The sequence below is a fragment of the Etheostoma spectabile genome, chromosome 4, assembly GCF_008692095.1.
Source record: "Etheostoma spectabile isolate EspeVRDwgs_2016 chromosome 4, UIUC_Espe_1.0, whole genome shotgun sequence".
Lineage (NCBI taxonomy): Eukaryota > Metazoa > Chordata > Actinopteri > Perciformes > Percidae > Etheostoma > Etheostoma spectabile.
Window position 1 is genome coordinate 21128260 of NC_045736.1, and position 12718 is coordinate 21140977.

General features: G+C 40.4%; 1 protein-coding gene across 5 annotated transcripts; it reads right to left on the minus strand.

Annotated features, from left to right (window-relative positions):
* Nucleotides 1–209: 209 nt before the first annotated feature.
* Nucleotides 210–12073, minus strand: ikbke (inhibitor of nuclear factor kappa B kinase subunit epsilon). Of its 5 annotated transcripts, XM_032514318.1 has the most exons (22): nucleotides 11875–12073; nucleotides 11659–11775; nucleotides 10690–10789; nucleotides 10238–10375; nucleotides 9818–9947; nucleotides 9560–9741; nucleotides 8708–8868; nucleotides 8140–8250; nucleotides 7845–8024; nucleotides 6217–6413; nucleotides 5876–5934; nucleotides 5670–5761; nucleotides 5409–5510; nucleotides 5019–5076; nucleotides 2825–2937; nucleotides 2663–2739; nucleotides 2520–2559; nucleotides 2320–2421; nucleotides 1027–1123; nucleotides 706–797; nucleotides 552–623; nucleotides 210–448 (listed from the first exon to the last, which is right to left on the minus strand). In XM_032514318.1, the coding sequence occupies exons 3-22, from the start codon at nucleotides 10786–10788 to the stop codon at nucleotides 385–387; spliced, it is 2166 nt and encodes a 721-aa protein (XP_032370209.1). In that variant the 5' UTR covers nucleotide 10789; nucleotides 11659–11775; nucleotides 11875–12073; the 3' UTR covers nucleotides 210–384. The 5 variants fall into 5 exon arrangements, with proteins under 5 accessions (XP_032370209.1, XP_032370213.1, XP_032370212.1 ...); XM_032514322.1 differs by having other exon boundaries at nucleotides 2663–2736; nucleotides 11659–12071; XM_032514321.1 differs by lacking the exon at nucleotides 11659–11775 and having other exon boundaries at nucleotides 11875–12070.
* Nucleotides 12074–12718: the final 645 nt, after the last annotated feature.

Genomic DNA, 12718 nt, shown 5'->3' on the forward strand with positions numbered 1-12718 from the left:
TCCAAATTTCCGCGGCACTTCTTCTGTGGGACAAAGAAGAAACATGGCCCTAGAAAAGTCCCCTAGCAGCTTTATCCTGACGGTCCATTACTGTGGCATTACTGTAGAAATACAATAACACTAGAGGCATTAATGAAGTTTGTATTGAACTGCTGTACTTAGTCTCACACACACAGAGAGAGAGAGAGAGAGAGAGAGAGAGAGAGAGAGAGAGAGAGAGAGAGAAAAAATCCATCAGTGGCGTTTCCTTCTTACATTCTGTACATCTCAACTCTAAATGTAGATTCATATGTTATTGATTGTCTTCGGCTGCTCCCTCTTCATGCAGCACTGTTTGTGTGGATTTGGGAGTTAAGATGCAAAGATGCTTCAGCTTCAACGACGTCACAGAGTAGAAGGTCTGGCCAAACTCGGCTCCAAACCTGCTGCAGGGTTCACTGCTCCCAGACTATAGGACAAAACAAATATAACCAATCAACAGCCTTTCTTACCTACTGTATATGGGGGGGGGTGTGGTTCAACAGAGACAGGAAGTTGGTCACTCAACAAACCTCTCGATAATGCTGTTGTTACACTGTAGTTCCCTCACCAACATCTCCATCTCCTGCTTCAGATGGTGCATCCTAGAACAAAAGGAAGATAAGATATATTATCAGGGCACAGACACACAGACACAAACACACAGATACAGACACACACACACACCTCGAGACCATGTGGTCCTTGTCCCTGGGTGTGATTCCAGGCTGTTGTTCTGTTCGCTTGGACTGCAGAGTGAAAAGGATTCTGTCCAGAGCCTGAGGAGGACAGATGAAACATCACTGAAATGATACATGAGTGACATCACTAACAGAGCCACTTAACTCTCAAATAACTTTTAATATAACACAATTTAGAATAACTTTTATATTAAATAACTTACGGCACTTTCAGATACATGTTTTTGTGCAAACGGTTACACGTTACAATATTTGATCTGAGCTGCAGAAAGGGGTCTTCAACACAGACAGAAAGGGAATTGTTAACCTTATTTTGGCGCTGCTCACTCATCTCCAGGTCTGCCAGCAAGCCTGTAGAGAACGAGTTGAAGTCCTGCAGTCGGGTCTGCATCTCCAGTAAAACACTGCAAATGCAAATATTACAGACCCACTTTAGTCAAAGCTTACAATCCTTTTTTTTAATCTTTGTTTATTTATTTTAGGCATTTTAGCCTTTAATAGACAGGAAAGGAGAGAGAGAGGGGGAAGTCATGCAGCAAATGGCCACAGGTTGGACTCAAACCCTGAGCCGCTGTGTCAAGGACTGGGCCTCTGCATATGGGAGCCTGTTCTACCAGGTGGGCTACCCAGGCACCCCAAAGCTACCATCTTTACAATGAGCCAATGGCCTGCTGGATTCCAAAACAGAAGAGAAAACCACTGGGAAAAATGTGTCTAAATTAATGAATTAATTAAATAGCGAATTCACCAATCACAGAGTTTTTTATTTTCATAATTTTATTTTATTTAACCTTTCTCCAAGTGGATGTTTGTGTTAAATTTGAAGAAATAGCAGTGTTCTACTGTCATGTGTTAATCTTCTTCATATGATCTTTTATCATCCGTGTGAATGGCTGTCAAACCAAACTAACAGTTATTTTACTGTAAATAGTCATAGTGGTTGAGACAACTTACACAGTTTAAAGGGCTCATATTATGAAAAAGAAAACACTTTTTCTGGGATTTGGGCTGTTATTTTGTGTCTCTGGTGCTTCCACACATACAACTTGGAAAAAAAACTATCCATTCTGTTTTGAGTGAGATACGGGTTTCTGAATGTTCTCTGGCTTCAGTCTACGGGTGAGCTGGTCAAAATCTGCACGGCTTTCTACCTAACTAGCCAAGATGAGGCGGCTAACCGTAGCACATGCTAGAGCTAGCATGCTAGCTCGTTCTCAATAGCAAAGCACTGCTCCAACACACACTAGTTCACCATAATCTACAAAAGAACTACTTACATGTCCCTGTTCTGCAAGTATCCCACAAGTGCCCCTTGTTTAGAAGTAGTCTCCCAGCTAATCCTGCCTTCTACTGACCAAAGTTGGAGAAAGAGTTGTCTAGCTGATGTGATCTTACCTAGCTACTACTACACAGGGTGAAAACAGGATGTGCAGCAATGTGCAGTACAACAAAAATAGGGTGTTTTTTGAAAATGAAACCATGTAAACCTATTCTGGTACAACCTCAAAATACAAGCTGAAAATGAGCATAATATGGACACTTTAAGTGAATCTGCTGTGTGTTTGGAGTTTAAAAATGCGACTTGAGAGCCGGCTCTGACCTGCTCCACGTTCTTGTTGAGGCCAAAAGCTCTTTGTATCTCTGCACACAGTCCTCTCGTAGGAGAGATTTTGCTCGCTTAATGTGGCTCGACAGGTGGATTCTAGAATGGAAGAGTGAGAAGCAGATTACAGGAGAGCTCAGAAAACATCCTTCACAGGCTGGATGCGCAGGACTGTAGCTGTATCGACACATACTCACTTCTCAAACTTGTGGATTTGCTCGTCGTTATATGCCAACTCTGTGGTGAAAATAAGAAAAGAGTAAGGTAGGCAATTTTAACATGTGCAAAATGACCAATAAAAATACTGTATTTGCCATGCCAACAAAAAAAACATTCATACTGCCAGTTAATCTGTCTTTACGATAATGCTGATGAATTGCCATTATCTTCTGCAGCAGCACCTCCATCTTCTTACTGCTGTGGGAGGCAAGAGGTCAGAGTTCAAACAGCCCACACCCATGAGGTCACTCTGAAGCTTTATATTCATGCGTGCTTGGAGTACCTCTTGTCATTGGCCAGCAACTCTGCTAGCTTGGCCTGTTCTATCTGCAGATGGTCCAGTTGGTTCTGAAACTCTTGGATTCCGGCAGCGTAGATAGGCAAGTGCTCACGGACCTGTAGAAACAGCAGCCACAGACTGATATCTGAATCAACAAACCACAAATCTGTCACAAAACGAATGGTTCACAGTCCATAATCCTGGATTAGTTTACAATAACAGTATTTCAAATCAAATGTGTTTTGAGCTCAACAATGTTGCACCTCTGTCTATTCTTTTCACTCACTTATGATATTGCAATGTCTGTAAAAAATACTGACCAAGAGAGAACTCCTTGGGCCCCTTGGTACACATATACTGTATATATACACTACCGATCAAAAGTTTGGGGTCACATTGAATGTCCTTATTTTTGAAGGAAAAGCACTGTACTTTTCAATGAAGATAACTTTAAACTAGTCTTAACTTTGAAGAAATTACTATTCTAGCTGCAAATGTCTGGTTTTTGGTACAATATCTACATAGGTGTATAGAGGAAATTGAAGATTTCCTACAACGGTGTGTATTACTCCCTTTAGAGGACAGCACAAACAGGCTCTAACCAGAGTAGAAAAAGAAGTGGGAGGCCGCGTTGCACAACTGAGCAAGGAGATAAGTACATTAGAGTCTCTAGTTTGAGAAACAGACGCCTCACAGGTCCCCAACTGGCATCTTCATTAAATGTACCCGCAAAAACACCAGTGTCAACATCTACAGTGAAGAGGCGGCTGCGGGATTCTGGGCTTCAGGGCAGAGTGGCAAAGAAAAAGCCATATCTGAGACTGGCCATAAGAGAAAAAGATTAAGATGGGCAAAAGAACACAGACATGGACAGAGGAAACTGGAAAAAAGTGTTGTGGCGGATGAATCCAAGTTGAGGTGTTTGGATCACAAAGAAGAACGTTGTGAGACGCAGAACAAATGAAAAGATGCTGGAAGAATGCCTGACGCCATCTGTTAAGGTGGTGGAGGTAATATGATGGTCTGGGGTGCTTGGTGCTCATAAGGTGGGAGATTTGTACAGGGTAAAAGGGATCTGAATAAGGAAGGCTATCACTCCATTTGCAACGCCATGCCATACCAGTGGACACAGCGCTTGATTGGAGCCAATTTCATCCTACAACAGGACAATGGCCCTAAACACACCTCCAAATTGTGCAAGAAACTATTTAGAGCAGAAGCAGGCAGCTGGTATTCTATCGGTAATGGAGTGGCCAGCGCAGTCACCAGATCTGAACCCATTGAGCTGTTGTGGGAGCAGCTGACCGTATGGTAAGCAAGAAGTGCCCATCCAACCAATCCAACTTGTGGGAGCTGCTTCTGGAAGCGTGGGGGTGCAATTTCTCCAGATTACTCAACAAATTAACAGCTAGAATGCCAAAGGTCTGCAATGCTGTAATTGCTGCAAATGGAGGATTCTTTGACGAAAGCAAAGTTTGATGTAAAAAAAATTATTTCAAATACAAATCATTATTTTAACCTTGTCAATGTCTTGACTCATTTCTATTCATTTCACAACGTATGGTGGTGAATAAGTGTGACTTTTCAGGAAAACACAAAATTGTTTGGGGACCCCAAACTTTTGACGGTAGTGTGTCTATTATATAAAATATTTTTTATATTTTTTTTTTTTATTTTACCTTTATTTATTTGACCTTTATTTATTTATTTATTAACTATACTATCTTGGACTAAATGTCAAACTTATCACTTTTTAGTATGACCAGAATGTGTCAGTTTTGACAGGTGGCATTAACTATTAAATATCTTTAAACAGAAAGACTATTTCATATGGAAAACTATTCTTATACACCTGATTGTTTCAACCTTTCACATTCTACAAGTTTGGAAAAACAGATTTATATTCCTCAATGTAAGGCATTTATAAAAGTATCATAATGGTATTATTAGTAGAATAAAAAACAATTAAATAGTCCTACTTTCAATGATGAGGTAACAAAACACGTTTAAAGTGTGCAACACCATTGCTTACTTGCCATCCCTTTTCTCATTACTCTTTTTATTATGACCTGCAATTCTGATATATATATCCATTAATGAAGGCATAATGGCATACAAATACAGAAGAGCCACATTGCTGACACCATTTCCATCAGCCACATTGGTCTAGCTGTCATACTTCTTTCTCACCACTCACCAGATGCAGCTTTTGCCTGCTATCAGCTGAACCTTGGTTTTCTGAAGCGTAATGGCCTCTAAGAAAAAAAAAAAAAAAAAACAGATATGGGAGGGGAAAGAGAAATAACGCGGAGGTTGCAGGTTGAATTATCACAATATAAAAGGTGGTCTACATTTGTCAACAAAATACTTCTCTGAGAATCCACAACATAAGTTGATAGCAGTTACGATCACATTGTGAGCAATCCAAACCTACATTACACTCATGGCAGAAAATTCAACCTAAAAAAGCAAGTACAGCACATATGCCTTCCCGCAGTGTATCATACTGCATGCAATACAAACACACACAGTGTGAGATCGCAGATTCCCAGATTATTTTTCTCAAAAAGTGTGTGGATATACTCACAGTGTGTGTGTCCTGTGTTCTACGTTGAGGCAGGACTGCAGTCTAATGGTGATCATTGCGATACTGTGCATTGCTTCTTCACACTCCCTGCGCAATCTCATCCTAAAGAACAATAAGAGTGTGCAAGAGGAAGACAAATGGGATGGTAGAAGAGTTTGATAAGGATCATTACTTAGACTTGGTACATAACCTCAGAGGTACATCGCTCCTTTGCAGTGCAGTGAAATAAATGTTTGTAAATTTAACATCTGTGTATCTCACATGTAGCTGTAGTATCCTTGCAGCAGCAGCTCTCGGTGTGTGTGCAGCAACTGTACTATCCTCAAATACTGGTATACCACTCCCACTATTATCTACAGAAAAGAGGGGAAGTAAAGGAGATAATAAAACAATGGGTTGGATGCTTATGAAAAATAAAAAATAAACATTAGACATGGCTGGCAAAGAAAGTCAGCAGAAAGCAGTACCTTGGAGAAGTTGTAGTCGGCCATAACATCAAACCTGGATGGGATGACTGGCGTCTCTGCTACAGAGGAGAGAAAAAAACACACAAAATACATGACTTATGGAAACAGTGTGTGTGTGTTTATCACTGGTCATTAATACTTGTATGCACACGTTATTTCAAATGTGATTACTTTCTCTTTCAAACAACATTCATGATGCATTCCTCTTTCGTATATTGTATATCATTTCCCTATATCTGGTGATGGCATTCCCCTAGGGGAATATCAAAGAATAAAGAAGAGGGAAGCTTAAGACTTCCCATGATCATATCAAAAGGTGTACATGTCTTTGATTGTCTTACGTTCACTGAAGGGCATGCTGGTATTTGCTTCAGGCCCATAGCTGAGCAGAATGAGGGGCTGGGCAGGTGAAGTACGCGGAAGGTTGACCACCTTCATGTTGCCCTCCAGAGGTAGGTAGTGGCCCAGGTACAGAAGACGTTGCAGCTGAACTCCTATTCCGGTTTGAGACGCCACCTCCTCAAAGAACACTGACACCCTGTGAGAATTGAGAGGAGTGAGAGATTTTTGGCTGCTAGACACCTTTTTAAATTTCAGGTTTGATTCTGCATCCTGACCACATCTTAACTTGCTGCATCGACTAATGTCTGATAGTTTGTTTGACTATGAATAATCAATATGGTTTCATTTAAATAATAATACATATGACTCTACATTTTATCAGACAAATCTGTTTAAGCCTTCACAAGGCTGCATACACAATTAGAAACAATCCAATATACAATCCAAACTGAGTTGTAGAAACTGTATTTTTTTCCTAAAAAACTAATTCCTTCTTCACCACTTTACTGTAAACATTTACTAAATTATTTACAGCCATGAATCAGCTCAAATCCCATTATGTGGCTGTAATTTTATTTTTTTTAAGTATAACATAATGCTGCAATTGCTTCACATTTTTGGCTTGTTGGTGGAATCATCGACCACTAAGTCATGTTGTAAAGAACACAACTTTTGACCAAAATAGCAACATCCCAACCTTGCGCTATCTCATTTACAGGAATCACTTCGTTCTGAAACCTCACATACTCTTGTGCCAAGCCGTAAGTAAACAAAAACACTAAATAATAGGAACAGGCAAAGCACATTTAAGGGTCAGGACCATTTTTCCTCCTCTCATGTTGTGGCATCAACTGACCCTGCCTAAGCCCCGCCCCTTTGCGCTCTGGGCCCCAATGACAGTTGAGCAAGCTTTGTATCCGGCAGAACCTCGGTCAAATTTTTCCTTTCCGGTTATACTTAGATATGCTTTGTGCTAGGCTCGTCTATGTTGAAAAGAATGAAGAAACCACATTTTGAAAATGGTTAAAAGATGTGACTGGTGGATCTGTAAAAGCGACACTCCATACCCTGACCGCGTTGAAGGCGTTATGTTCATTCCATTCCCAGAACTGAAAACAAATTCTGTTCGACGTAAAGAATGGATTAGGCTGTGGGGTAGATCTTACCCTCAGCTGACCATCAACACCATCATGATCATACCTCAAAGGTAACATTACTATGTGACACCACATTACATTGCTGTCGCAATCTTCACGGATCCATTACATTGTATAGAGTCACATCCTAAGTACGCCAATGTTAACAAAATGCTAGCTTACTAGCTAGTTAACGCAGAGCTACATTAGGATGAGTCAGCCTAATGACAGGTCCCAAACGTCCGCCAGGTTTGCTTCCTCCTTATTTCTGTGGAACATTAAAGAGATTCAAAATGGACAGATGGGTTGGTTGCTGACAAAAATATGTACCAGTAGTAACCAACCTAGCTACCTACAAAAATGACATGAATTATCATTAGACAGAAAGGAAAAAAGTCTAACGTTCCGATGCATATATTATATCTGTAAAACTGCATTTATTAGTGTTTGATCAGAATAATGTGTGTGACGATACGCCTATGCAGACTTACGTGTTATAGTGGTGAATGTAGATGCAATGCGCCATGGCCTGTTGCAGAGAGAAGATGTGAACGGGCTGCCGCTGCAGTATGTCTGTGGTGGCTTTGAAGAATTGGTCAAAACCCCAACACCTCTCCTGGTCAGCCTCCAGAATACCCGCTAGTACTGGAACCAGCTGCACCGCCAGACCCCTACACACAGAGAGGGACAGAATGGGAGAGAAATAGATGGAGACAATCAAGACAAAGTTAGCAGCCCGTCTTCTCATTAAAGAGTCACTGAGATGCTCATTATTAGGTGACATACTGTGATAGTTGGCAGCTATGAGGTAGGTGGTAGCCCCACTCTATAGGCCCATTCTCCACCCGCTGTATTCCGCTTATTGCCCCCATGGGCTTCTCTGTAGTCATTTTGAACCTACACATCATAACACACAGGTCAGGCTGATGGATCATTGATGGATGTTCACGTTTAAACAGATATCTCAGAAATCCTGATGAAACATGCAGAAAAACACTTTTCTCTAATGGGAGAGCTAAGCATTAAAGTAGTATTTTCATCTACTGGTTTCATGGTGGTCTACTTTCCAATAAATCGTGGCTGGTGGAGATGGAGCTTAATAATTTCATTAAAAAATGTGTGTATGTATGTATATATATATTTTTATCTGGTTTCAATTTGTTTCTCCCTGAATTGTGTTGTATTTCAACTATATTTAACTTTCAATGTATATGTGTGTTTTATGCTTGTATAAATACATATTATATACATATAATGTTGTCTAATTACTTCATTAGCTACAGTTGAAGGAGTGGAGTTTGAAACTCAATGTGCGGTCTGTGATTAATTTTTTAAAGCTACTGTATTAACTTACATGGTGGGCTTGTTCCTGCGGGGTCCTCCATACGGTGTGAAGGGAAGACTACCAGTGGCAGTATGGTAAAATGTCACACCAATACTCCACAGGTCTACACTCACTCCATAGGATTTCTGTTGAGGCTTTCGCAGCACAGCACGTTCATACATGTCTGGGTGCTACACAACACACAACACACAACACACAACACACACACACAGTAAGAAGGAAGGACACAAGCAAATCTGCCAAGATGGAGGTCATTAAACCTTCATATGTTGATAGCAGTTAAGATTATCATCTAAACATATCTTCTTTCTATATCATATATCATATATTCTTATTATCAGGGAACACGTATTAATTGGAGTAGTAGGCAGAAAGTTACTTCTTTGAATAGCCTTACACCCCATTTGTCCACTAGAGGGCCACCCAGGCTTCATAATACAAGTTGTATCGAGGTGTCACAAAGTTATTCCAAAACAGTCACTACATAACACAGATAACACAGGCTTGAAGTGGACTCAGATGCAATGGCGGGGTTCGTAACACACCACCACTCACATGTTTGTTTACTTTTACTTTTAATTTGTTTAAGCACCTGTAGGGTCCTCACCTCCACAGCCAAACTACACTACCCCAGTTCAGAATAAATGGAAAGACTTGCGTCTTCACCGGACTCAGCCTTATACGTGCTTACATCAAAACCTGCATGCCCAGTCTGGTCTGTGATATGTGTTTTCGGGTGTATTAGTATGGACAGAGATTAGCCCTGAAACACTTGTGACAACTGAGATGGATTAAGTTTTAAAACATTGCTTGACGTAGTAGTGTGGATGTAGGCTAAGTTGGGTGGGACTGTTATCTTACCAGATACTCTTCAGTTCCGTAAATAGACACAAACTTCTCATCATCTTCCAGCTCTCTTGCTGCTCCAAAGTCAGTCAGCTTATAAACAGACTTGCCGTCCTCCCCAACCTGCCGCATGATGTTGCCTGGCTTAATGTCCCGGTGTACCACACCATTTTCTCGCAGGTGGTTCATCCCCTGTACTAAAAGGAATAAAGTTAGGAATACTTTAGCTTAGAATGTATGAAGTTCTTGAGAAAGACCAATATATATACCCACCTACACACTGCAAAACTGTAAGGAACTCTGTTTCAGGCAGGCCAAAGGCGTTTTCTGCCTCCTCGAGCAGGCTGAGAAGAGATCCTCCTGAACAATACTCCATCACCAGCACCTTCTGTTTAGAGGGCAGCTAGAGAGAGAGAGAGAGAGAGAGAGAGAGAGAGAGGCATTAAGAGGTGAGCAATTGCTTCAACACTGCAAACGTTATTGAAATATATTAGGGAAAACTTACTGCCAAGAATTCCATGATAGATACTAGAAAACTGCTAATATAACTAAGCGGAAAGTGACCAGGTATACAAATGTTCTCCTATTCCATGTTACAGCCCTGTTTTATACAATAATAATTATTTCATCACAACACATGGCTGTGGTTTCCCATGTCCTTGTTCATCTTTACGCTTCTCATGGTAGTCTTACCTCTTCCACAGCGAACAGCTTGACAATATTGTTGTGGTTGAGCTTCCTTAGCATCTCAAACTCTCTCATCTGGACCTCATGGGGGCGGTTGTAGCTCAACATGTTAAACACCTTGACAGCTACCAGCTCACCCAACCTCTGCAAAGACACACACAAATGCACATGCACATGCACACACACACACACACACACGCACACGCACACGCACACGCACACGCACACGCACACACATTTACATAGGCATACCATGTCACTGTGCCCTGTAAGAACATCAAAACAAGGCCAAATCAGCACTGCAAACACAACCTTTTCTTATCACATATCCTGTCGCTTTTGAGAGAAGTGGTCTTGAAGATCTGAGATAATGGCAGCAGTTATGTAAATGAGATGCTTCGTGGAAAAACAACTTGACAATGTGTTATGATTAAAACAATCTTCCACAGTGTGGCTACCTTGTTGCGTGCCTTGAAGACACTGGCAGTAGCCCCTTGCCCGAGGACATCTTGTACAGACCACAGGTAGTTTGTTGTACTGGCCGTCATCCCTGACATGCTGGAGGGAAGAGACAGACCAAATAATTAGAAGGAGAATAAACTGTCTGTCATTTCTTTTATCACTGTATCTATACCAAAATATTTTGGTTTGATGTTTAATATTTTATAAGAAGGAAAACTAAGCCAAAAATTTTCAACTTTAGGAAAAAAAGCATTCTCATGTGTTTTGAAGGTAATGAGATGGAAAAAGATGTTATTGTTTTGTACAGTTACTTTTAGCATTATGAAAATTTCACATCCACAAGAAGAAATGGGCAAACTCCAAACCAAACTTTGGACATTTTTATCAAGAACTGCATCAATATGGCAACACAAAAAAGATACCTTAAAAATGAGAAAGCAATTCAGACTCATTTTGTATCACGTTTCTTTGTATATGTAGCTAGATATCTCTGGTATGGACATTTTAAATTCTTGCAATACTGGGGAAAATAGATTGTGTAACGTTACTTGTGTTCTTTAAATAGCTATAGTATGAAAGAAAAAGACAGAATTTGAAAAATATTAACATAGTGGGTAAAGTTGGAAAGACAAACCCTATTTGTCTTTGTGCTCATAGGGAGATTCAAACATTACAAATTAATTATTGAATACAGCCGCATTAGCGAGTTGCTAGCTATAACAATAACGTCGTTACATGTAGCTAGCTAACCTACGCTATTCCACAAACTCTATTGTAACAGTTAGCTAACCTATATAGTTAGCTGGCTAGCTAACTCAACAATAACTTTACAGATATTTTGGTGACTTTTATTTAGCGTTAGATGGTAACTGATTTACCTAACACCCAGAAGTTTATTGAGTGTGCACTTTAATAAGACAACAATTATCTTATACGATTAAATGTTAACTGTGATGTTCGCTTACCTGGACTGCTGATGCAGTTAGCCGTGGTAAATAAACTTCCTGACAGCTGTCCCAGATAGCCTCTACCTGAACTGCGAGCTATCTCTCACAGCACGACTGTTTCTTTTTTCCTGTGAACTATGACGGCAAAATAAACGTCACTCTTCTCAGTTACAGCTCAAATTGGCCCGCAGCTTTACGGTAAATCGAACTTCCTTGAAAACAAAATACGCTTACGTGTGAAACTTCTTCTGAAGTGAGAAACGAATGCTGCTTTCTGGTCAGGTAACGTTAACGTTTCGTTTTGGGAGAACCTGCTGCGGATGACCGTTCGCTAGAGTTAACGAGTTTCATAGAGTTTCATCGAAGACAGCAGCTTGCATCACTGCAATACGGTGACTGATTTACAATGGGATGGTCTCTAGACTCTAGTCGTAAATGAAGGCGGAAATAAATGCAAACTCGACAGTTTAATTGTCTGCCTAAACTTCCGTCTGTGTTGCACTAACCGAGATACTGTTATTCCACGTAAGTCACATTATACTGAGGTCTCTTGATAAATCTGCTAGAATCATTTTTGGTCCTAGTATTTCCTTGAGATAAGTTTTGCCCTGAAAAGAAGAGACAGGGCAACTTCGAGCAGCATGCAGTGTCAGGGTCGCATGTTTGGCAGAATTCTAAATGGAAACTACAATACAGCAGAATGTTCACACTGTATTCCCCTGTATGTGAAAGGCCAGTCAGCATATCAACAAACATAAACCGTTGTTTTCCTCATATAGGCCTACAATTAAAGGCATCTGGCCCTGAACTGGCTTGTTGGAGTTAAGATATTTAAGCAATATGTGTTTTCATCTTTATGAATGTGCAAGTGATTGTCCCTGTAGAGTCACTATGAGTGCTGTCCTCAGTGTTGTTCCATTAATGCCTCCAGGATTTGTTTCTGGATCAGTGCAGTCTGTTTATCTCCTGAGAGAGACAAATTCACATGCTCAATCTGTAAAATATAATTAATATCAGTAAAGTGTATTCCCCACCTCAATGTGTCTATTTATTATTTTCTTAATTACAGTGAGGAAAA